The sequence below is a fragment of the Pipistrellus hanaki genome (genome assembly GCF_964339955.1).
Source record: "Pipistrellus hanaki genome assembly, chromosome: 16".
NCBI lineage: Eukaryota > Metazoa > Chordata > Mammalia > Chiroptera > Vespertilionidae > Pipistrellus > Pipistrellus hanaki.
In genome coordinates, this window is record NC_140518.1 from 14114145 (window position 1) to 14140356 (window position 26212).

A 26212-nucleotide genomic window follows, 5' to 3' on the forward strand; every position below is an offset into this window, starting at 1 on the left:
GGCGGGGGGTGGCTACCACAGGCCTGCACGCCCCAGATAAGGTAGCGCCACCCCTCCTCGCCGTCCAGAGTAGCACTGGGCTGACAATGCAGAGGTCAGTGGAAAGGTCCGGTTTTCTCCGACGCCGCCATCCCTCCGGGCTGCACAGGGATGGGTGTGTGCACCCCAGGACAAGCCCCACCTCCAAACCGAGGACCCGGTCACCCATCCCTTCCACCTCCCTACCTTGCCCGCGGCTTGGCCCTGATTGGAGTGGCTGTTTTTGCTATGTGGGCTCTCCTTCCCCCCCCCTCTGTTTGCCAAAGTTTCCAATAAACCAAAGTCCATGTCCGGTTCACTCCCCCTCAGGTCTCCTTGGCCTCAACTACCTCACCCAGACCAGATGGGCAGAGGGAGGGGCTTCAGGGGAGTCAGGACTTGCATGGGGGGAGGTGAGGAAAGGAAGCCATTACGTTACTCCAGTTCAGACAGAAAGCAGTCTGTCCCGAAGCTGTTCCATCAGCACTCCCCCACACAGCCCACCCCGGAGATGTGAAACCACAGGCTCACTGGAGCCGCCAGCACCGGAGGATCTTCTCATGTACAAAGGCCATCGGCCTTCTCTGCCCTCTCCCAAGCTGGGATTTGCTCCGGGGTTAGCCCTGCACAGCCCTCCCCATGCCCCTTCCGCAGTAACATCAGAAGCAGGCGGTGTGGTTGAGCTTTTTAATATCAGAAATCACTGTCCGGCCCCGCCTCTCACTGCCAGATCGCTTCTTGGGCCTCCTATCTTCATATTGCCTGGAAGGCTGCCCGCAGCCAGGGCTTCCACTATCCCCGAGGAAGGATCCAGCACCAGCCTGAGAGGGGAGGCAACAGCAGCTACAGGGGTGGGAGTGGGGAAAGACAGAGCTCGTACAGGCATGAGTGTGTGTGTGTGTGTGTGTGTGTGTGCTGTTACATATGTGAACACATGTAAAGTGCTGGGTTTACAGACCGCGGCTCAGGGACAATCTAGGACAGAAGAGGAGGTGGGCAAGGAGAAGCACATCTCTTCTCTGCCTCAGCCTCACCCGATCCCAGGGACAGACACATGGGGTAAGTGGACTGAAGCCCTTTGAGTCTGGTGGAGGCACAGATCCAGTCTGTGGGAACACTGGGTCTGTCTCCTTTGGAAAGCCCTGGAAGGGAAGGAGGTAAGGCGTAAAAGGAGACGGGTCTTGCTAGAAGAACTTGACGCCTCGGCCGTCGCTGATAGTGATGATCTCTGCTTTGTGCTCCTGCTGAAGGGCCTGCAGAGCCCGCAGTAAGGTTGCCTCATCCAGCCCGTGGAACTCTGGACAGGGAGATAGGGGCAGTCAAGGGCAGTCGGCTCCTTGAGGCTCAAGACCTCTGAGGAGAGCGTCTAGATTAGGGGTGTCGAACTCAATCAGAGAAGGGGCCAAAATCTAAAATCCAGCCTAAATCGCGGGCCGAATGGTTTACTGAACAGTCATAAACTGACAATGTCATAAACTGACAGCGGAGTGCAGTGATGACAGCGCGGTGCGGGCCACATTGCAAGGCCTGGCCGGCCGGATTTGGCCCACGGGCCTTGTGTTTGACACATGTGGTCTAGATGGAAGGTGAGACTTTACAAGACCAGGATATACATATGACATCCACACTGCTGCAGCTGCCACCCATCCTTCCCAGGTACACCTTAAGAGTCAGGGGTGGAATGCATAAGCCCGGTATCTCCAGTATCTCTGTTAGAGCATCATCTTTTTTTTTTGTTTTTAATATATATTTTATTGATTGTTTTACAGAGAGGAAGAGAGAGGGATAGAGTTAGAAACATCAATGAGAGAGAAACATCAATCGGCTGCCTCTTGCACACCCCCTACTGGGGATGTGCCCGCAACCAACGTACATGCCCTTGACCGGAATCGAACCTGGGACCTTTCAGTCCGTAGACTGACGCTCTATCCTGAGCCTAACCGGTTTTGGCTAGAGTGTCATCTTGATATGCCAAGGTTGTGGTTCCGATCTCCAGTCAGGGTACATACAGGAAGCAATTAATGAATGCATAACTAAGTGGAGCAACAAATCAATGTTTCTCTCTCTAAAATCAGGGTTTTTTTAAAAATATATTTTATTGATTTTTTACAGATTGGAAGGGAGATAGAGAGCTAGAAACGTCGATGAGAAACATCGACCAGCTGCCTCTTGCACACCCCCTACTGGGGATGTGCCCACAACCAAGGCACATGCATGCCCTTGACCGGAGGAATCAAACCTGGGACCTTTCAGTCCGCAGACCGACGCTCTATCGCTGAGCCAAACCGGTTTCGGCTAAAATCAGTATTTTTTTAATTTAAAAAAAAGTAAGGAGTGGAAGAAAGCTTTAGTTGGCATAAAAAATGAGTATTTATGCTAATTTTCCCATTCTTGATTCTTCTATCAGATTCAACCCCCACATACACCCCAAATATGTCTGATGCACAGGAGTGACACCATTTGCTTGCAAGACCAGAGGGGCCTTAACAATCAAGCTTAGGGAAGTCAAGACCCTGTCACTGACTGACCCTCGTTGCTTGCACATGTGTACCCATCCCGAGAACCTATCCGCACACAAAGAAGGATAGCCATACATCTGGCCAGGAGACTGTTAAGGTCCAGCACAGATATATACCGTTTCCTAGATAAAAAGAACAAGACCGGGAGCCAAGGGCCAGCGGAGTGTCTGGAGATACAGCATTATACTTCAGGGAGATGTGAGAGGCAGGAGGCAAGCCCTAACAGGCCTGCACACATCATCCCCTGCGGGGGCCCAGCTCCTAAGTCAGAAAACTTGCTTCTGAGGAAGCCTCCCGCTTTGCCCAGCCTGAGCGGTGGGCTGGGCAAGGCTGCAGCACTGAAGTCATAGGTGATGGTGGGAGCAGCAAGCAGAGGCCTGCAGAGCAGGGGAAAGAGCCAAGAGCAATAAACTCTGTTGGGGCAGCCAGGTCCTGGCAGAAAGGGGGAAGAATCCCCTTCCCCCCAGCTAAGATGGGAGCTTTTGGTGATCCTGGGGATCAGAGTGTGAAGGCAGAAATAAAAGAGCTATGTAAAAACCAATCACTATGCAAATCGTTGCCTGCCTGGAAAACAAAGTATTTAAAAGGACTGAGGGTGTTGGCCCAATCCCTTCAACTAATGCCCACAAAGCTTGAGTCCTCAATAAGAATAAAGGGTGAAAGAAAGCCTGAGTCAGCAAGGAATGAGATTTCAAGCTTAATCTCCTGCTCTGGTTCCTCATTTGGTGTCTACACCCTTAATTCTTTTTTTATTTTATTGATTTTTTACAGAAAGGAAGGAAGAGAGATAGTCAGAAACATCGATGAGAGTCATCGATCAGCTGCCTCCTGCACACCCCCCACTGGGGATGTGCCTGCAACCAAGAGATGTGCCCAATGTCCCTGACCGGAATTGAACCCGGGACCCTTCAGTCCGCAGGCCGAAGCTCTATCCACTGAGCCAAACCGGTTTCGGCTACACCCTTAATTCTTAACTTTTCATGGGTCACAGATTCTCTTTGAAAATCTGATATGGACTCTATTCCTAGAAAAATACACATACCCCTCACAAACAAAATTTGGGTTTTTTTTGTATGTGAATTCAGATGGTTTATGAAAATAATGGGTATGGGTTAAGTTAGTATTTGAAATTCAGAAGCAGAGAAGTGGGAAGTCTGAATATCAATTAAGTAAGGACTGGAGAGAGGATTCAGATGGCAAAATGAGGGGAAGAGAAAGGCATTACCCTCATCCTCTGTGTCTTCCCCATTGGTCAGTTCGTACAGGGTGAACACGGAGTTGTTCTGACCGCTCCTGGAAACCTATGGGTACAGAAAATGGGGATTGAATAAGGACCAGCAATCTCTTGGGAGAAGGGAAACTGGCAGCTCCACCGCTCTGACCCAGGAATGGTACCCAGTCCCAAACCAGGGTTGCCACCTCTGCGGAGAAGTGGCTAAAACCCACAAACCATACAGGTGCTATATTTGTATGTGTACACACACATTGGGGACCACTAAACCACAGGTCTTCACGTGTCTGAGGATTGACCTCTCATTCTGGTTGTTTTCCTGTTCAGGAATGGGTGGCATGTATTTGTTATATTTGGGTTGTTGATGCTTCTTACCCTCCTTTCTCTCTTGGGAATGTTTAGAGCTGGTGGTGGCTAGGAATTCTGGAGACAGAGTCTGTCCCCACACCCACATTGGTTCAGAACATCGAATTCATATTGTGGACAGCCCCATAAGGGTGCAGTGGGGGAGAGGCCCATGTGTGTGTTTTCCCTCTTCCTTTCCCCATTTATCTTCTGTGGCCAGAGGCTCCAGCCAACAATAGTACTGGTGGTTCCCAGTACTGCATTCTCCAAACATGGCCTCATGTAGCCTCTGCTATCCAACAGGCAAAGAAAGGGAACCTCTGTGCAGCCATGGAAATTGAGTCCCTGAAAGAATCTTGCCCCCTGGAAGACCTAGACTTCCTCCTTCTGGCCCCTTCCACTTTGCCCAGTCTGGGAACACCAGGTATCTGCTAAGCACAGACACAAATCTCCCTTGCCATCTACTTGTCATTGCAGCAGAACAGTCTCACCCACTGATAGATGAGTTTCCCCCATTCTTCTGGCCTCCGCCACATGATCAGGAAGCTAGACTTGTTCTTATCCAACCACTCCAGGTTCCCTGCAAAACAGATACTTATGAAAGCATCAGCTCGAAGGAGGGACAAAGAGGCAAAACCAAGGTAGAACAGAGTAGAAGAGACTCAGCTTTCTGAAGGAGAAATTCAAATTTGCTTTACTACGGCTGTCTGCAAGGCACTCGTTCTCCTTCTATGTCTCTTTAGGTGTTAGGGCACAGAGGAGGAGATTTTCATTTGTATACCAATGGGGGCAGGGACCTAGGGAATCAGGCTATCTGCTGTACTGAGAACTATGGGCTGCAAGCAAGGGGAGAGGAAAAAAGCTATTAAAAGTCTTGTGTTTATCTGTCCTCAGGAAAAGCCAACCAGGAGAAAAATAAGAAATTTGGGGAGTTGAACCCACCTTTCTTCCTCAGTTCCTCTAATACAACCTGGATTGATTCCACGGGGAGCTTCCCTGGTTTAAGGTTAAGGGATTGGCATTAATGGAATAAACTGGGTGGGATAAAAATTCGAAGAGCCAGTCACATGCTGAGAACCACCTGCCCCCTACCTCTCCCTTCCACACACTTACATGTGTAGTTCCCCAATGGGGTATAAATGGGCTTTTCTCAGACACTGGGGGGAACAAGATAAAGACAAACGATTCCAATTTACAGGAAGAGCTTTACAAAATGAAATGTACTGTTTCCTCGTCCTCTGTCCGCTCCCCTTCCTGCACAGATAGTTTAGGCATGAATCAGGCAGCAAAAACAAATGACACTTACTTCCTGGGAGAATAAGAGTAGGCAGAGGAAATTACTAACGGTAGTACCTGAATTTGAGCCTCATAATGACCAGGACAGGAAATTCAGAGTCAAAGGGTTTCAGGTTGACCTGGGACTTGGCTCCTTGGCTTCAGGGCAGAGGTTCTAAGACCTGTGTGGCAGCTGGGTACCCATCGCTGCCTGGGACAGGAGGGTTTGCCGCTGCATTTGGATTTGGGCTTAAAATGGATGCCCGCTCCATATACTTGCTCTTTCCCAAGGCCAGTCTGGATAGGAACCTGACCGCTGTGGGTGAAGGGTGTGTGTGTGCGGAGTCTGGGCGTGTGGGAAAGGGTGGACGTCCAGGTGTGGGGGCCGTGGACGAGCATGAGGGAGGATACGCTGTAGCTTCACGTTGTTGAAGAGCGGGCTCTCCTGGGCTTCCATCACCGTCATGCTGGCCTGTTTGTGCAGGCGGCAGAAGGACAGGACCAGCGAGCACCAAGCGGCCAGCTGCTTCTGCCGAGTGTCCACGTTCGGCTGTAACCTGCCGGGCGAAGGGGGTGGGGTGCAGAGTTACAGGGAGGGAGAGGGAGCGAGGCTACCCTTGCCGGAGGCGCGTTTGGGGGAGAAAATGAGAGGCTGAGCGTGGCGGCGACCGAGTCCTCTCTCCCCCTCCCCATGGGAAGGATCGGGGCTCGGCCCGGGATCGGGGGAGGGAAGGCAGGCTCCGCGGGGGTTCCCGGGGTCTGAGCCTCACGTAAAGAAGGGCGGGAAGCGATACTGCCACGGCCACTCGAAACTCATCGCCATCGTAGTAGCCCAGGAAACCCGGAAGCTCCCGGCAAAGGACTTCCGGTCTCCGCTTCCGCACGTCCTGGCGGAAAGCACAGCAGAAAGGTTCCGGCCCCTTCTTGGGAGAGAGGGACAGTCTAGGAAGGGTTCTTCCTCTTCTGCCAGTCCCTTGCCATTATCCTAAAAATCCTTACCAGTTAGGGCAAAAGGTCCCTGAGAAGCCTGACCCAAACCCAGAGAAGGGCATAGTTTGTTCCCAGAAGGGCAAGTAGAAGCCCAGGTCCCCGGACCCCAGCCTAGGATTGTGTCCACCATGCTGGGCTTCTTTCAATAACACCTGTGTCAAATGCCATTTAAATGAGACGTCTCACATTTCCCAATCTCTCCGATTCCTATGTCCTGTGGCTCTACCATTCTTCAGTCTCCTGCAGCACCCGCGGGAATACGTTTGTAGCGTTTATAGCTGCAAACGGCTCTGCTTCCCTCATGCAGAGCTGCCATCCTTGACCACAGTCATCCATCGCTGATCTCTCTCCTGTTCTCACCTTCCTAGCCTCACGTCCCAGACCCCTTTTGGTCGTGACTCCTTACCTAGACTAGACTACTCAATTCTGTCCCCTTGTCTGCCTACCTGCAGGTCAGTTTCCAAACCAGCTTGTTGGTCCCTGCCCACCCACACCCTCTTTTTGTGTCACTCCTTGGCAGGGGAGTGTTATTAGAAAAAAACAAAAACAAAAAAAACCCCTCCAGAATATGCTGACTGAGACCCAAATTCCGTGATAACCTCACGACTGGGCTCTCAGTGCAGCCCAGTGGCCCTTGGTATTTTTTAAAATTGATTTTGGGGGGGGGGGGGGGAGAGAGAGAGAGAGAGAGAGAGAAACACGGATTTGAAAGAGAAATATTGATCAGTATACTTCCTAACCAGGGATTGAACCAGCAACTTTGGTGTGTGCCCTGACCAGGAACCTAACCCACTACCTTTTGGTGTACAGGATGATGCTTTAACCAACTGAGCCACGCTGATCAGAGTTGTCTTCCCCCCACCCAATAAGAGTTTATTTGAACTAAACTGACAACATATGGTTGGGAAGAAGCTCTCAAATGCTCCCTTGTCTTTTAATGACTCCCTGTCACTCAAAGTAACTCTGCAACGTTTTCCACACTCATCAAGCCATGTCACCTGTCCCCATTTCCCTCCTCTCTGCAGAATATCCTTCCCTTCTATTTTATGAGATTGCAGCCATGAATGTGAACTTATTAATCTTTACCTCTCTATCTGAGAGCACACTTGATTATCTCTCAAAAAAAATCTTCCCTTGCCCTAGCTGGTTTGGCTCAGTGGATGGAGCACCGGCCTGCTGACTGAAGGGTTCTGGATTCCATTCTGATCAAGGGCACATGCCTGGGTTGTGGGCTCAATCCCCAGTAGGAGGAATGCAGGAGGCAACAATCAATGATTCTCTCTAATCATTAATGTGTTTTTCCCCCCTCCCCCCCTCTGCTTTCCTTTCTGAAATCATTATATATATATATATATATATATATATATATATATATATATATATATATATATATATATTAAAGTCTTTCCTTTTACTCCTCCCTTTTGGACTCAAATGAAGAAGTGCTGCTGTTCCTTACGAGGTCAATCCTTTGGCTTATCTTCTTGCTCTCCTTTCCAACTTCCTCCAGGACTTCTCTATGCATCACTCTCCCTCATGTCCTCTCCCCTGCCTCCTCTCTGCTAGTCTACAAATATGCTGAAGTCATCCCTATTTGAAAATATGTTGTGTTCTAATCTGAAAGAATATATGCACCCTTATGTTCATTACAGTGTTATTTACAATAGCCAACATCTGAAAACAGCCCAAGTGCCCTCACAGTTTAATTCCCGGTCAGGGCAATGCCCAAGTTTCAGGCTCAATTCCTATTAAGGGGCATGTGGGAGGCAACCAGTCAATGATTCTCTCTCATCATTGATATTTCTCTCTCTCTCTCTCTCTCTCTCTCTCTCTCTCTCTCTCCCTTCCTCTCTAAAGTCAATAAAAATAAATTTTTACAAAGATGTAGTGTCCTTGACTTTGCCACTCTCTCAATTTCTTGTCTGATCTCTAACATCTCCCCCACCCAAATCCATTCTTCTTGTGCACAATTCCTTGTTCATAGAAATATCCAACAAATATTTGTTGAATGAACGAATGAACTTTGCAATTAATTTTTTTCAGCCGAAACCGGTTTGGCTCAGTGCCGAAACTGGTTTGGCTCAGTGGATAGAGCATTGGCCTGGGGACTGAAAGGTCTCGGGTTCAATTCCGGTCAAGGGCATGTATCTTGGTTGCAGGCACATCTCCAGTAGGGGGCGTACAAGAGGCAGCTGATCGATGATTCTTTCTTATCAATGTTTCTAACTCTCTACTCTGTATCTCTCTCCCTTCCTCTCTGTAAAAAAATCAATAATATATATATATTTTTTAAATGTTTTTTTAAAGGGCACCATCTCCTTTGCTTCCAGGACAATGCTTTATCCTTGGTCTGCTATTGTCTCTCTGATCTTTCCCTTTGTCTCCTTTCCCCCCTCATTTTTTAATTATGGGTGTTTCCTAAGAACCTAACTTCAGTCTTATTTTCAATACACCTTCTCTTAAAACTCTAATCCCTCTCATGGCTTTATAAGACATTTCTGTGCAGAATTCCCCTAAACCTGTGTTTCCAGCTCCACCCTCTTTCTACCTCCACCATCACCACTCCCATTTCTAACTCACTGTGGGATATTACAGCTTGTTCCATTATTACCTCATATTGCATATCCTTTTCCTCAGGCTACCTCCTCCTGTTAATGGCCCATTTCTATTCTTACTTCCATCGTTGTCCAAATAACTCAGGTTCAAAGCCTGAGTCAGCTCTAGTCTCTGTCTTCATATCCAAATCCTGTTGATTCCCTCCCGTTTTTAATCATCTCTCCTACTTTTCAATTATTTTCCATTTCCCTATTCACCACACTTTTGGTCCATGTCCTATTTTTCTCAAGCCTGAATTATTACAATAGTTTCCTAATTCATCTCCCTTTCTACTCTCTCCTCTAGACTGTTAACCGGGGAGTTCCCTTTTTAATTATTCAACCTGTAATGGGCGCGTACTCTTTCACTAGGATGTGTCAGTACGTCACGCCCGGAGGACGTAATTTCATATTATTATTATTTTTTATTTATACTTAATTAAAATAAATGAGATATATATTTTTTTCATTTATTTATATATAAAGCACAAAGGAAAATACAAAATCACCAAAAAAATGAATACCAACAAAAAAATGGAAACATCGAATTAAAAAATTATAAATTTTACAAACAATGATAAAGATTACAAAAAATATATACCATCCCTCTCAGGGCGCAACATACATTTCCAGGACGTATTCATACGTCCTACCCGTTCCCGATATTGTTTACGTTTGACGTATTTATACGTCCCGCTCGGTTAACAGGCTAGGGGAATGCACTCCACCTTCCGTTAATTCATGTAGCAACTCTACAGTCACCCTCCTGTGAGCTAAACTCCTGTGATCACACCTCTGTGAGATGTGACCTTTCCTTCCTTTGCACTCATACAAACATTTGGCTTGTATCCTTTGCATGACTCTCATCACACACTCCATTGTTTTTGTTTATTTGCACATGTCCACTCCCCTACTAGATAAAAGCCACTGAGGGCAGAAACCAAGTCTTAGCTAACTTCCTTTTTCCTTATTTAAAAAAAAAAATTTATTTTTTACAGAGAGGAAGGAAGAGGGAGAGTTAAACACACTAATGAGAGAGAGAAACATCCATCAGCTGCCTCCTGCACACCCCCTACTGGGGATGTGCCCACAACCAACATACATGCCCTTGACTGAAATCAATCCTGGGACCCTTCAGACCGCAGGCCGACGTTGTATCTACTGAGCCAAATCGGTTAGGGCAGCTAACTTTCTTTTTCAACACAATATACCATATAGTGTTTTACAACAGCATGCCTTTGATGTATGTTAGCAAAATGCATGAAGGCAAATATAAGCCAAGAAAAGCATAGATATATCCTTGGAGAAGATACATTCACGGAAACAGCAAAGATTTATCTCAGGTGAAAACTCAAAATGTCCAAGGGAACAGGTGTGTCTCTAGAGAGACAAATACGACCTGAGAGGAGAACTGTGTCTCAGAGAATGAATAGATACATTCCAGAGGCATACAACTATGTATCTATGGACTAGACAGGCATGTCTAGGGAAACAGAGATGTATATATTCTCAGGGAGGCAGATATTTCCTGAAGAGGCTTTAGGTGCCACAAGGAATAAACAGGTGTCTTTATGGAGCGCAAAGTTGTTCTCTAGGTATTTTTGAAGACCTGGCAGGTTTGTTACAAGGAAAATTGGAGGTGAAGGTTCCTGGTGAGAACCGAGCCTCGCTGTCCAGGGGACCTACAAGAGTGTCCATAGGCCAAAACGGTGAGTCAGAGACTAAATATGTCCCAGAAAGTGGTGTGGATAAAAAAGGGATGATGCAATAAATCACAAATACCTAACTGGGCAGGTCATGGTGAGTAGTCACACCCTAAGCATATACATTTCTAGCCTAAGCAAGTCAGGCCCGTTGTTTTTGTGCATCCAGGTCAGCACACCTTTGAAAATGCTTCCTCTCAAACCCCTCCTTTTAAGATGTAATCACCCTCACCTTGATTTCTCCCACCTTCTCGTAATCTCCCTAAGTCCCTTCCTGAATTTAAAATGCATGAAAGAAACTGCAAAACTGTTATTCGTCAGAGCATTTGAGAGCTTGCTGCTGGTATATGCCATCAGTTTTGGCTCAAATAAACTTGATTAAACTTCATTTTTATTTTTGATATATTTTTTATTTTATCTTCCCCCCCCCCATACATTTCTATCAGTTTTAGAAAGGAAGAGAGAGGAAGAGAAAGAAACATTAATGATGTGAATCATCCATTGGCTGACCCCACACGCCCTCCCTCCCCCCACCGGGGATTGAGCCCTCAACTCAGGTATGTGCCCTTGACTAGAATAAAACCCGGGACCCTTCAGTCTGCAGACTAATGCTCCATCCACTGAGCCAAACCAGCCAGGCCTAAACTTTATTTTTATTGTCCACACTATTACAGATGTCCCCCATTTCTCCCCTCTTGCCCACCTCCACCCAGCCCCACCACCCCTCAAAGAAACTCTTAACAATTCTCCACAGGTCTGGACATTTCTTATGTCGACAGTGGGAAAGTGTCTTAAGGGAGCCCATGTATGATTCAGAAGCAGACAGAACTAGTCTCTGCAGCTGGGACGGGTTTGGCTCAGTGGATAGAGCGTCCCCCTGTGGGCTGAAAGGTCCCGGGTTCGATTCCAGACAAGGGCATGTACCTTGGTTGCAGGCACATCCCCAGTGGGGGGTGTGCAAGAGGCAACTGATCAATGATTCTCTCTCATCGATGTTTCTAGCTCTCTGTCCCTCTCTCTTCCTCACTGTGAAAAATCAATAAATTTTATTAAAAAAAAAAAAAAAAAAAAAAAGAATTAGTCTTTGCTATGGAGATGACAGGTCTCTGACCTCAGGGTCCACTTTCCTGTTTTGAGCTTCTTCCGCCACACATCCATCTTCTGCTCTTAGTGGACACCAGGGGGCAGTGTGCAGCCAGGCTGTAGGCCACACCCCCGGGGTCCAGGACAATGTAGGATGAGGGCCAGGGACCTGGCGGGGGGAGTCCTGTGGTGAACGGAGCAGAGGGATCCCCCACGCTTTACCCTCAGCCCTGGCTGAGGTCCTTAGGGGTGGACTCCAGTTAGGTCAGATCAGAGTTCCTGTTCGAAGCCTCTAGAAGTGAACTGAAACATGAAAGCGGAAAACTCAGAACTCCTGGGTGCCCCCCCCCACTTCCTTCTTGTAGGAGTCACAGCCCAGCGTCCTCTCTCGCCCCTCCCCCCACACCTCCCCAGCGGCTGTCCAGACCGGAAGGGAGTCTTTTCCTGCACGTTTCCTGGAGCTGGGCTTGAACAGGGGCAGGAAAGGCCTGCACCTTGGGAGGGAGGAATGTAGGGGTGTAGCCTTCAGGTGGTGGTGGGGAGGGGGGTGCCTGGCGCAGGACTGTGGGGGCAGGTAAGTAAACAAAACAGTGGGGCTATCGGATTCTGGTGCCCAGAGCTGGGGCCTGTGGGGATGACAGGTTCTGGGAAGGACACAGGCCCCGGTGGGACAGGGAGGAGGAGGACAGTGTACAAAAGAAACCTTTTATTCTGAAAATTACAGAACTTGTGCCATGGCCCCACCCAGCTCCATTCCACCCACCTCGGGCTCCGTGTGCAGTGAGGGGAGAGCAGGGGACAGGGAGACAGGGAGACAGGGAGCGGGGCCTGGCAGGGGCAGGGAAGGGAGGGGAGGGGAGGGGGGGGCTGCTGAGAAACTCGTTCCACCTTAGGTCCGGGCTTCGCTGTCTTTGCTCTTCCACACCACCAGCGTGACCAGGAAGGGGATGAGGCAGATGGGGGTTATGATCATGGCCAGGAGCACGTCCTCGGGGGGGTCCGAGAAGGTGGTCTGCTCCGGGGTGCAGTTGGCAAAGTGGGTCTGGTGAGTCTTGAAGATGAGCTGCTCCGCCCAGGGGTTGGGGAAGCCCAGGTCAAAGTCCTCTGCTCCCCTTTCCAAGCATTCCTGCAGGTCGCTGTAAGGGCTGGGGGCCGGAGAGGACCAGCGTGAGGAGGGGCTGGGCCCACAGAGAGGGGTGCCCCCGCATTTTCTCAAGGCCCACCCACAGGGGGCAGACCCCACCCCCGGCCCAAAGCACCCTCGGGCACGGCCCCTACCTGCTAATGACGGCCCAGTCACACCAGTCTTCTTTGATGGGGTCCATGGTGCGCTGATAGTCTTCCCAGCAAGATGAGATGCTCTCGTCATAGGTATATGTCACCATTCTCCCTGTGGGCACTAAGACTGCACATTGACCACACCCCGCCCTGCCCTCCAGGCCCTCTGGTCCGGGCACTTCCATTCCAGAGTCCCTGCCCCTGTCTTCAGACAGAGGGGCTGCCCGGAAGTGTCCCCAATAAGATGCTTCTGGCTGAGGGAGAATGGCAGTGCCTTCCAGGGCACAGTCCTTCCAGGACTGGGACGAGTTTCCGCAAATCCCTTTCCTGGGGTCTGCTCACCCCCCTCTCACCCCTGTGAGGGGGCCAGCTTGGGGGCCAGCACCCTCACACACACACTGACTTGCCTATCTCCTCTGGCCCAGGGCCCCTCCCACAGCCGCTGGCCACTCACCTGCGGACTCCAAGCTGCCCGGGGTGGTGAGGAGCTGAGCCTCGCACTCCTGGGGCTGCAGGGAGGCTGCGGGCAGAAATGGGGGGCAGGAGGTGGGCTCGTTGGGTCTGGGCGGTGGAGCGTGGGGAAGGGGAGGGGGCGGGTGGGTGTGCGCTGGAGGCTAAGGCCCTGGGAAGTGGGAGCTCATCTCAGAGGAGCAGGAGGCATGGTGCACCCAGGGGTGCCTCCGTGCCCAGGAGAGAGGGGCGAGGACCAGCGCCTTCCCGCCAGCATCCAGATCCCCAACGCCTTCCCTTCCCTCCCCTTCCCGCCACCCCAGACCTCCCACGACCTCTCCGCCGGGCCCCCGCCCCCGTGTCCTCCAGCGGGGAAGCCGCTCGCACGGCGCCCTAACCGAGGAGGGGCGAGGACGAGCCGGAGGACGGCGCTGCCCGCACCCACAGCCTCGGGGGCCGTCCAGCCCCCTCCCCTCCCTCCGCTCCCCTCCCTCCCGGGCCTCCCGCACCCCCGCCCGGCGGCGCTCACCGCCCAGCAGCAGCAGGAGGAGGCTGAGGGCTGAGGGTCGCCCCGCGCGGGGCGCCGGGGTCCGCGGGCCGCCGGCCGCCCTGTGCGCCCGGAGCGAGGCCATGGCGCGGCGCGCAGGCTTGGAGGGGCGGCGGCGCTGGGCGGGCGGGCGGGCGGGCGGGGGCGCCTATATCCCCGGCCCCGCCGCCGCAGGAAGCCGCGCCGCTTCCCGCAGGGGCAGGACAGCGGCCACGTGGGGGGCGGGGGCGACGCCGGGCCGGCGGCTGGAGCGGGAGCCGCAGCCTCTCCCGGCCCGGCGCCCGCCGCTCCCTGCCCCCCGCCCCGCCGGCGGCGGCCCACCCTCCCTTCCAGCGCGCCCCGCGGGGCTGGACAGCTCCCCTGGCGCCCGGGACCCGCGTTCCGTTCCTGCCTCGGCCGCGGGGCGCCCAGGCCTCGCCAGGGTCTCCCAGCATCCGCCCCGGGACCCTGGGTGTCCCATCTCTTGGGGGGTGGGCAGGGGTCCAGGCGGGGTGGGGAGCAGCTGCCCGCGGGGACCCGGAGGAGAGGGAGGGGTCTGGGAACTGGGCTCAGGCCGGCGGGTTAGGGTTGTCCTGGCCGCCGGGGGAAGGCGCGCCTGGAGCTGGGCTGGATTTCCAGTTCCCCTTGGAATCCCCATTGATGTCAGCCCGCCGGCCAAGACCGGGGAGGAGACGGCCGGCCCTCCCGAGTCGCCGGTAGGAGGCTGGGAACAGATGGAGGGGAAAACCAGCGTCGCAGTACCCCTCCCTTCGAGGGACCCGCAAACAGGACTGGGGAGAGGGGCACGAGTGAGATGACTGTGCTGCCAGACAGATGGGGCCACAACCCTTCAGGACCCAGGCTGTGAGAGGGGAGGGGTTTAGAACCTGCGATGTGTGGCTGCATTCGTGAGATGGGGACCTGGAGGGGAAAGAGCCCCGAACTTGGCCTTCAGAAGCCCTGAGTCCCCTTTCTGTCGCTCCACTCCACTGGAATGATTTCAGTTACCTTCAGAGATTCCTAGTGAAATTACCCTCTTCACTGCGCCGCAGTGAGCGTGACATCTGGGAAAGGGCATTGCGTAGACACTAGTTTCCTTTCCCGAGGACTTGCCTAAGGTCACGCTGCTGGCAAGTAGCATGGCGATCCGGGGCCCCGAGGGGCCCTGATTCCGTGTCCAGAGCCAGAGCTCCGTTTGCCTGAAGCAGTGGAGGAGCCCAGGAGCTGACTCGGCTACGAAGTTCCCCTCCAGACACAGCTGTCAGCACTGAACTTTCCTAAATTACTCCCAGACGCTGACCCTTGGACTCAGCTGCTGCTATTGTCCAAATTTACTCATCCCTGCCTAACACAGATTATCTTTCATGATCTGTCTTCCAAATCTTCCTCTCAGGGTCACAGGCTCTTGAGTCATGGCCACTGATAACCTGTGGTCCTCCTCCAGGGCTAGGGGTCAAGAGGTTGCTTCAGAAAGACATTCAGAGGGAGAGGGGAGGCGGCCTACTAGGCATAAACCCCAAAGCCCTCCCATAGAGGGTCATCCTCTGCAAGGTGCAGAAAAAAGAGCCGGGTACCTCAGAGCCACTTCCGGCCAGAGACAGAATCCATTTCTTCCTTCCCACCTGTGATTGCCCTTAAGAAAGAAAGAATAGCCGAAACCGGTTTGGCTCAGTGGTAGAGCTTTGGTCTGCGAACTGAAAGGTCTCGGGTTTGATTCCTGTCGATCATCAACGTTTCTAGCTCTCTATCTCTCTCCCTTCCTTTCTGTAAAAAATCAATAAAATATATATTTTAAAAAAGAAAGAAAGAAAACATGGTCAAGAGGGAAATTCTGAGTGATACGATGGAATGAGGGAGCAAGGAGGGGCAGAAAGCAAAACCAGCCATTTCCACTGGGCCGGGGTCAGAAGCATCTGAGCCCACTGTGGTTAGAACTGGAGTTGGGGTCAAGATTAAACTTGTCAAAAGTAAATGCTGGGTTTTAAATAGAGCAGCATGGTATAATGGATAAAAACAAACGAGCATTGGTTAGGATTCTGAGGGCCTCTGTCTCACTGTGTAACCTTGGGAAGGCCATTTCATGTGGTTGGAGCTCAACATTTTCAAATATAAAACTGACCTTAGAATCCAAAGGGGATACACAGGTGACTTGGCGGAAAGTGTGATTTTCAGCCTGGAGTTGGGGTTAAGCTTGTGTCAGGATTGGAGACCTCCAAAGGAGAACTTGTAGCCGTCATTCCCCAATGTGGAAGTCCAAACCCTTCCGTTGCAGACTCTGGGGATGTTTTTCTCCTCCTGATTTTCCTCTTCCCACTTCTTCTTACCAGTTAGCTGTTTGGGTGTTTGCATTGACCCCTGGGAGCATCCTGGTAGCTTGGGGTCAGCCGTGAAGTCCCTTTGGGGCTGAACGAAGAGTGGAGACCTTGCCTTCATCTTCCAAGTTGCCATAGGAGACAGTCCCATGTTCTGCAGCAAAGGGACAGAGAAGAGCTTCATCAAGGTCAGGTTCTTTCATGGGGAGTCCCATGTTCCATCCCTAGAATCCCTTACCTTTCTTTTCTAAGCCCGTTTCTGCTTCAAAATGTATCATTTTGCTATAAAAATAGACTTTTAATTGCAAGTAATACATAAGTGTACACTTGTTGCAAAATACAATTTTTTCTTTCAAATATTTTAAATAACCTGGCAGTGAGTCAAAATATGAAAAGAAGATTCAAGCTGTCATGATCACCTCAAACAAGCTTTACCAAAGGCAATGATGACACCAAGTTCCAAAGAGTCTGGTGGCTAAGAAGGCTTCAAGGCTCACAGACAGGAGAGACATCAAATTCCAGGGACCCTCAAAGGACAGGACTGGGTTTCTGGGTCATCAGCACCTTGAAATGTTTCTCTTTTCTTTCTTTTTTTTTTTTTTTTTAATATATATATTATTGATTTTTTTTTAATAGAGAGGAAGGGAGAGGGATAGTTAGAAACATCGATGAGAGAGAAGCATCGATCAGCTGCCTCCTGCACACCCCCCACTAGGGATGTGCCCACAACCAAGTTACATGCCCTAGACTGGAATCGAACCTGGGACCCTTGAGTCCACAGGCTGATGACGCTCTATCCATTGAGCCAAACCGGTTATGGCTTGAAATGTTTCTTGACATGATTCAGTGTGGAGAGTATTTGTTGCCTGGGGAGAACCCAGCAGGATGGGCTGAGCAGATAGTATGTTGTCCCATAAGGTCAAACTGCTTTAGGACAGAGACCCAGTCTCCCTGTTGTTTAGGTACCAGTGATACTGGAAAAACAAGAGCACACTGAAGCCAGAGTTTCCTATTCTGTCTGCAGCTCAGTCTCTGTTACAAAATGTTTAAACACAGAAAACTTTATAACCCCATTCCTGTATCACTCACTTTCCCATATATTTTGCACTTAAAAATAAATTTTAAAAAAGCATAGTCCTAACCGGTTTGGCTCAGTGGATAGAGCGTTGGTCTGTGGACTCAAGGGTTCCCGCATTGATTCCAGTCAAGGGCATGTACCTTGATTGCAGGCACATCCCCAGTAGCGGGTGTGCAGGAGGCAGCTGATTGATGTTTATCTTTCTTTGATGTTTCTGGCTCTCGCCTTTTCCCTTCCTCTCTGTAAAAAGTCATGTCTTAACCATGATTTTATTCCTTCCCTCTCATTCACAATCAGAGTATCGATTCCATATTGGGTCCTGAAAGGAAGGGAGGAGAACAGAGTTTCTTCTGAGATCAGATTGAGCCCTCCAGAAATAAGGTCCTGCACACACATACTCCTCCTCCTTCCCTGACCCAGGCTGGGCCATGACATCACATTGTGGAGGCTGTTTTTCCGAAAAGAACCCGGGCCAGATTTACAAGAACAACATTCAGTGTGACTGAGGAGGACCATGGCCAAGTGACCATAGCACACGCCCAGCAGTGCTGAGAACACTGCTGCTCCCTCAGCACGGAGGCTGACGCACGGTTTCTGTCAGGACCAAATGTCAGACCCAAGATGGCTGTTACCCTTCGTCATTCCTGAACTCTCCTATGAAACCATGCCCAGGTACATTTCTATGCCCTCCCACACTCCAGAGAGCTTGATGTTGTATATAACATGGGGGTGCTCTGAGGATGCCAGGCAGTATGCTCAATGTTTCATCCAAAACGATTCATGTGAAACTCACAACTCTGTTAAACAGCAACCCACTGCACAGGCGAGGCAACGGAGGCTCAGAAAAGTTAAGCTACTTGTCCAAGTCATGCAACTAACATTGATACATAGGTCTTCTTTAATTTTTAAAAATGTATTGATTTTTTTTTTTTTTCACAGAGAGGAAGGGAGAGGGATAGAGAGTTAGAAGCATCGATGAGAGAGGAACATTGATCAGCTGCCTCCTGCACACCTTCTACTGGGGATGTGCCCACAACCAGTGGAATCAAACCTGGGACCCTTCAGTCCTCAGGCCAATGCACTATCCACAGAGCCAAACCGGTTAGGGCAATACACAGTCTTCTTCTTCTTCTTCTTTTTTTTTTTTAAAAAATATATTTTATTGATTTTTCACAGAGAGGAAGGGAGAGGGATAGAAAGCTAGAAACATCAATGAGAGAGAAACATCAACCAGCTGCCTCCTGCACAACCCCTACCGGGGATGTGCCCACAACCAATGTACATGACCTTGACCGGAATCGAACCTTGGGACCCTTCCATCGCAGGCCGACACTCTATCCACTGAGCCAAACCGGTTTCGGCAATACATAGTCTTCTTGACTCTGAAGCCTGGCACTTTACCTCATCTCCTGATAGAAGTCCACCTGATAGAAGTCCACCTCCTAGCCAACTTGCAAGACAGAGCCAAAGAGGAAGAGATGAGGAAGAGTGGCCAGAAGGGCAAGGCTCCTCATGGCACAAGAAGCTTTCTCCACTCAGTACAACTCTTCTGATTATGCCTGCGTCACCTACAGACAATAGCTTTCCACGTCCTTTCCCCCAAGACCTTAATGCATTAGATCAGCGATTTTCAACTGGTCTGGTTCAAGTCTCTGTCTAGCTGTGACCAGTTGAGGCGGCATGACAGCATAGGGACAGCAGCCTTGCACAACTGGCGTGCCCACATAGTACAGGAAATGGAAACTGAATAGTCAGAGGAAACCTTTCCCAGCACTCAAACCAATGGTGAATTTAGTAAACGCCCCGCAGACGATATGGAAGAGGAACAAGCTTTTAGGAGCTCTAAAAACACTGATGAGATGTTTTAACTATGAATTCTGCTTGAGAGCAAGAATGCTGGGGCAGTGATTGAAAAAGGAGGCATGGATATTAAGACTCTGTGTGAAGACTACAATGCCAGTGTTTTGATCCCAGACAGCAGTGGTCCCGAGCGTATATTGAGTTTCAGTGCTGATACTGAAACAATTGGAGACATTCTAAAAAAAAGGCAGCCCTACCTTGGAAGAGGGCCTGCAGTTGCCCTCACCCAGGACCACCAGCCAGCTCCCGCTCGAATCTGATGCTGTGGAATGCTTAAGTTACCAAGGCTATGATGGAAGCGACTTTAAATTCGAATTGAGACTGTTGATTCATCAGGGTCCAGTAGGAGGCCTTCTTGGTGTCAGAGGTGCTAAAATTAAAGAAGTTCAAGAGAGCACTCAGACAACAATCAAGCTTTTCCAGGAATGCTGTCCTCATTCCACTGACAGAGTCATTCTTTGTTAAAAATATTAATTAATTAATATTTATTTTTAATTGAGTTTATTGAGGTGACATTGGTTAATAAAATTACATAGCTTTCAAGTGTGCAATTCTATAATACATTGACTGTATATTGTATTGTGTGTTCACCACCCCAAGTCAAGTCTCCTTTTAGCATTATTTATCCCCCTATTCCCTTTCTACTCTCTCCCAACACCCTTTCCTTTGGTCATCACTATGCTGTTGTCTGTGTCTGTGAGTTTTGTTGTATGTTTGTTTGTTTTTGCTTAATCTGTTTACCTTTTCCACCCAGCCCACCCTCCCATCCCCCAGAGTCAGTCTTATTGGAAGAAAACCTGGTAGGTAAAGTGCCTAAAGATCATAATTTTTCTTATATCAGAGTCTCCCACCAAAAGACATGCACAGGCTCTTTGATCCACAGTTTTGCAGGAGCCGACAGCCAAATCCATCCAAACCACGTTTCCATGTTTCGCAACCAGTATGACAGTGATGTCACTGTTTGGAGCCCTCAGGGCAGGATTCATCAAATTGAATATGCAATGGAAGCTGTCAAACAAGGGTCAACCACAGTTGGTCTGAAATTAAAAAACAAAACAAAACAAAAAAAAAAACCCGTGCAGTATTAGTTGCATTGAAGAAAGCACAGTGGCTCAGCAGTTAACATGGACCTATATGATGCAGGAGGTCATAGTTCGACTCCCAGTCAGAGTAATTGTCCTGGTTGTGGGCTCAATCCCCAGTACTGAGTGTGCAGGAGGCAGTGGATCAATGGTTCTCTCTCATCATTGATGTTTCTATCTTTCCCTCTCTTCCTTCCTCTCTAAAATCAATAAAAAGTATAAAAAGAAAGGAAGGAACGAACGAAGGAACGAAGGAACGAAGGAAGGAAGGAAGGAAGGAAGTCAGAGCTTGCAGTTTATCAGGGGGAAAAAATCTTTCATGTTGATAATCGTATTGATATCTCAATAGCGGGACTTACTGCCTATGCTAGACTGTTATGTATGTAACTTTATGGTCAGAGGGTTAAACAAATTCATTATGAGTCAGAATCTCTGATCAAAATTGGTAAGCTAACCCTGGCCCCGTAGCTCAGTTGATTAGAATGTCATCCAGATATGTTAAGGTGCGTGGGTTCCATTTCCGGCGAGGGCACATGCAAGAAGCAACCAAATTCATTGAATAAGTTGAACAACAAATCGATGTTTCTCTCTCTTCCTCACCCGTTCTTTCTCTCTCAAATCAATTTAAAAAAATTGATGAGCTTTTGGAAGGGTCTGAAGTTTGGATTATTACCATTACAGGATCACAGGTCCGGATACAGAACATAGCACTTGTTGCTGCAGAGCAGTGTGAAGCAGTATTCTGGAAAGTTTTCCTAAGACTAGTGAAGAACTGATGGAGTCCTACATATATAGTTTTAATCTGCTTCCGTTTAAAAAGCCAGCCTTCGTGAGTGCCCGGCTAGCTCAGTCGGTAGAGCATGAGACTCTTAAAAAGCCAGCCTTCCTCTTCTTCATAGGTGTTCTGCATTTGAGGTGGAGTGAAATCTTTGCTGTTCACCAGATGAAATGTTTTAGTTCCTTACAAACCAGGGTCAAGGGGGGGGGGAGGTGCAAACACTAACATTGAAATTTTGAAACTGCAGCAGAGTGAGTCAATTTTAAGTTTTGTTCATTGGTGGTGGTTAAAAAGGAAACTTCTCCTTATGTCATTATTGTGAACGCTTTGTTTTGTTATCCCTGCAACATTTGGAGAGGTGAGAGGGGACGGAGAGGAAAAGCAACAATTGTCCCTGGCATCTCTTCAGAGCGGTGTGCAGAATGCAATGCTCTTTTGTCAAAAATGTTTTAGAATTTAAAAAATAAATTTAATGAGCCTAAACATTAAAAGAAAAGAATTTTAAAAACATGCAACACCCGCTCTGGCTGGTGGCTAGAATGTCAGTTTATGCCCACCAACGGGTCACAGGTTCACTAACCAGTCAAGGGCATGTCCCTGGGTTGTGGGTTCAACCCCTGGCACCATTGGGGTGTGTGCAGGAGGCAACTAATCCACATGTCTCTCTCACATCGATGTCTCTCTCTCTCTCTCTCTTTCTCTCTCTCCCTTCCATCTCTTCCATTCTCTCTAAAAATCAATAGAAAAAATATTCTCAAGTGAGGATTAAAAAAACAACAACCTCCTAAAAACAAAAAACATGCAATACTAGTACATGGCTATTTACTCAGGGTCACTGACCTCTTTTCCCTTGGATTAAGAAATGACAATAGCTGTCAGTTGTGAATGCCCAGTCTTGAGCCTTAAATATATATGTCGTATAATAGAGTTGCATCTTATTGGTTACATTGCATAATAAGATTGCCTCTGGCCAAAACCGGTTTGGCTCAGTGGATAGAGCGTCGGCCTGCGGACTGAAAGGTCCCGGGTTCGATTCCAGTCAAGGGCATGTACCTTGGTTGTGGGCATATCGCCAGTAGGGGGTGTGCAAGAGGCAGCTGATCGATGACTCATCGATGTTTCTAATTCTCTATCCCTCTCTCTTCCTCTCTGTAAAAAAAAAAAAAAAAAAAATATATCAATTAAAAAATATATATTTGTTAAAAAGATTGCCTTTGTTAAAAAGATTGCCTCTGATTGGTTAATTATTTTTTAAATAAATATTTTTACTTTTATTGATTTCAGAGAAGAAGGGAGAGTGAGAGAGAGAAACATTGATCCGCTGCCTCCTGCACACCCCACACTGTGGATCGAGCCTGCAACCCAGACATGTGCCCTTGACCGGAATCAAACCCAGGACCCATCAGTCCGCAGGCCGGTGCTCTATCCAGTGAGCCTAACCAGCTAGGGCAGATTGATTAATTCTTGTTACCAGAAATCCTTATATATTGTAAAAGTATAGAAGCCTGATTTTTTTTAAAAAGTCACTTTGGAGCAAAAAAGATAAGTAATTACTATTATATTTTTTGGTTAATAAATTAAAAGTATACCTTTATTTGTCATTTTAGAAAAAAATATATTTTTGGTGTGCTGCAGAATTTTAGTAATTAGTTTGGTGTGCCATAAGATGAAAAGGTTTGAAAATCACTGCATTGGATGGACAATGAAAAAAGTGCATGACATTATAAAATAATCATTTTCCTAGATCTTAACAAGGATCCAATATATGTTAAGCAAATATGACACAAAGATTGTATGTTTGTTTTAACATGTGTAGTGTTTGTAATGTGAGCATAAGAAATACTAAACAAGGCAATATTTTCCTTGTCTCTAAAATGAGGGTAATAATATCTATAAATTAGAACAGTACTTGGCCCATAGTCAATGTATATTATTATTATTATTCCTATTGCCTTAATGGTTAAAAGCATACATGACGGAGTCAAAGCAACTTGAGTTTGAATCCTAGCACCATCACTGATTTATCTGTATGTGACCTTGTGCAATTACTTAACTTCTCTGAGCTTGTTATCTTATCTGCAAAAATGGGGCTACTAGTGTGCATCTCACTGAGCAGTAGTGTTAATTCACGGAAAGCATTTGGTCCAATGCCTGGTGCTAGTAAGCATGTGATAAATGGCAATTAACTATTATCAACCTGGTGTTGGCACCAATTCAACACCAATAGGACTCTCCAATTGGGCTTCATTGAAGAAGGAAACTTTACTTAAAGCAAATGGCTCAACAGGCTCAAGAATAATATATCCCCGCAGTGAGGCTGCTCTAGGGGGCCAGGTGGCCCTGGGGCCAGGTCCCTCTTCAGCTAGGCAGCTCCACTCCATGGTCTGCTCAGCTTTAGCCAAGAAGCAGTCTTCCATGGAAAGTGTGGTATCCAAGCCACAGGGGAGCTGGTTTGTAGATGCAGAAGTCCTGGACTCTGGTCCCTGATTGGTTTCTCCTATGCAAATGAGGATGTCAAGTCCTCACAGTTTGATTGGTCCAAAGGCACAGTGGCCAGAATAGAGCCATTCTGGTTGGTCAGAGCTGCACAGCTCCGATTGGATGGGGAAGGCCTCAGTCCTATTGATTGGAACAGGACTTCAGGAAACCTTTACATATAAGGGTTGGCTCAGCTGTCAGAAAGATCATGCAGGCAGTTTACACAGAGGCTTCAGAGAACCCTGAGCAGTAATGGCTGCCAGGCTCTGAGGGTTTTTTTGTTTTGTTTTTAAGGTTCTGCTTTTTACAATTAGCTACCAGGAGTCTTAGTAGGTGTCCTTTTTTTTTTTTTTTTTTTTTTTTCACACTATCATGATATATATAACACATGCAGTTATGACAATTGTATTTCCAAGATATTCTGGAATCCTCCCAGTTTCATACTTTTGTTCTTTTCATCACATACATAACACTCCTTTTAGTGAAAAGAGCACAGACTTTGCTTTCAAACAGACATAGCGTACATAGGTTTGAATTCCAGCTCTCCTGTTTCCGGCAGGAGATGCGGGCGTGGTCAGTGTTGTCAATCTCCCTGAACTTCAGGGTCCTTCTCTGTAAAATGGGGATAACCATGTAACCATGTCTGCTTCAAGGATTACATGAGATGATGAGATGATGTGAGTTCAGATCCAGACCAATATCCAGTGATTATGTGAGTGCTAAAGGCAATTTGTTAAATATATAAATATTCTTGTTTCTTTACCTACAGTGTCATGGGTATAACCTGTAGGGTAGATACATGTACTTTTCTTGCTCCAAAAGGGTTTTCGTGGCCTGTTATCCCCTCCTAGCCACCGCGGGGTTCAAAGGGCCAAATCATGAGCAGTGTGGGACTGTGCTGATAAGTCAGGGAAGGGAGCGGGGGAAGTCGGAGAGCCAAGGGGCACTCCCTTTTCCTGCCGGGCTAGGATTTGTTTGTCCTCCTCACAGGCTGTTCTCTGCTGATATGGAGTGTCCAACTTTGATTGGCATCTCCGGCGGCGCAGAGGCCGTAAAGAGCCTCCGCCTTTCAGGAGCCCCAAACACATTTCTCTTTCTGGAGCCGCTGGTGAGACCAGAAAGCCACGGGGAGAATCCAGAATCATGATGTCAGAGCTGGAAGACCTCAGAGAAAGGAAGAGGCAGCGCGAAGGGCTGAGCATGGGCTGAGGGGTCAGAAGGAGGGGTCTCAAATCCTGGCCACACCACTTACCCACTGGGTGATTTGGGGCAAGTTCCGAAATCCCTACAGGCCCTAGTTTTCTCAGCTGTAAAAATGAGGAAGAGACGATTGCTGACTTCATATGGAATGAGATGACCCCCTTGTAAAGCACTCAGGACACTTCCAGGCACATAACGAATGGTCAGTGTCTGAAGGCTATTATTATTTTTCTAGTTCTGCAGTTTTACGGTCCAGGAGCCTGATGGCCGGAAAGGAAGTACAGCTCATTCGTTATCCACCCAATCAGGGCGACTTCCCAGGCAGCCCTGTGCCAAAGGCGTGTCCTGTGGGATCAAGGCCTGGCCATTAACTGTGCCAGGAGAGGGAGAGTGGGCAGCACCACCCTCGCTGTGGGGTTGGAGCTTTGAGAGTGTGTGCAGAACAAGGCATAGATCCCACCTAACTGACCCCCCGAAGAGGAAGTTCCTTCCTACTGGAATAATTTATTTTGTCACAAACAAAGGCTAAGGAGGCCCTTTCTAATATGTTGGCTTGGAGGCTCCGAGTTTAAACTTATCACAGCCACAATGGCTTATTGTGGTGGGCCTGTTCTTACTTGCTGAATCGAATGCATTATTACGATCGCTGAGCAACGAGGGGTCCGGAGCTAAGTACCTGGGGGTGGACAGCTGGGTTTGGGGGATCAGAGGACAGTGTCGGGAGAGGAGCAGCTTCAAACATGGAGCCAGGTTTCCAGGCTCAGTAACGTCTAGGCCTCAACGCGCTGTGGAGCTGCCATTGCCTCTAAGATTTCAGGGAGGGGTCTGGCACTTGAACCGGCCCCACCAAGGCCTGGGCAGCGGCCCCGTTTCTGGTGACCTTCCCGTCGGCTGTGAGACTGGGCTTTGCTTTGTTTTGTTGTTTATTCCCCCGCAGCAGGGTGGCCTTTCCCCGCTTCTGGGTGGGAACTGGGGGAGGGAGGGCGGTCCGCTCCCATCTCCGCAGCTGTGTTTACACTTCCCTGTCAGGGGCTGTCTGGGGCCCAACCTTTCCTCAGCCCTTTGTATCCCCCCTCGGAGAAATGCTATCTGATATCCCTGTGGGCTTTGCGAGGGAGGGGCCGAGTGAGTCCAAGGGTCGCCATCCAAAGGGGGCTGGAAGGAAGGGAGGAAGGCTTCGAGGGAGGAAGGAATAGAGCAGACAGTTCTTTTTGAATTCTGGGAAACGCCACCTCCTTCCCTTTCTGTCAGTGGCCTAAAGACCAGCAGGGCACAAAAGCACACTTAGAACCTGCTCGCCCCAGAAGGAACAGAACGTGACCTGTTGTTTCCAATCACTTAGAAAAGACTGCTCTGTGTCGTGATGGGGATGTGAGTGCACAGAGCCGTCTTTTCTAAGGCTTCGTCGGGGC

The 26212-nt window shown here is 48.8% G+C and overlaps 2 protein-coding genes across 2 annotated transcripts; both read right to left on the minus strand.

The window, feature by feature from the left end:
- Positions 1-691: 691 nt before the first annotated feature.
- On the minus strand, positions 692-6587 carry VPS25 (vacuolar protein sorting 25 homolog). The gene is made up of 6 exons (XM_084861630.1): positions 6159-6587; positions 5800-5945; positions 5056-5109; positions 4605-4693; positions 3763-3838; positions 692-1315 (listed from the first exon to the last, which is right to left on the minus strand). The coding sequence occupies exons 1-6, from the start codon at positions 6209-6211 to the stop codon at positions 1203-1205; spliced, it is 531 nt and encodes a 176-aa protein (XP_084717756.1). The 5' UTR covers positions 6212-6587; the 3' UTR covers positions 692-1202.
- Positions 6588-12449: 5862 nt separating this feature from the next.
- Positions 12450-14192, minus strand: RAMP2 (receptor activity modifying protein 2). The gene is made up of 4 exons (XM_084862187.1): positions 14016-14192; positions 13491-13556; positions 13037-13157; positions 12450-12903 (listed from the first exon to the last, which is right to left on the minus strand). The coding sequence occupies exons 1-4, from the start codon at positions 14116-14118 to the stop codon at positions 12648-12650; spliced, it is 546 nt and encodes a 181-aa protein (XP_084718313.1). The 5' UTR covers positions 14119-14192; the 3' UTR covers positions 12450-12647.
- Between the last annotated feature and the right edge of the window lie 12020 nt (positions 14193-26212).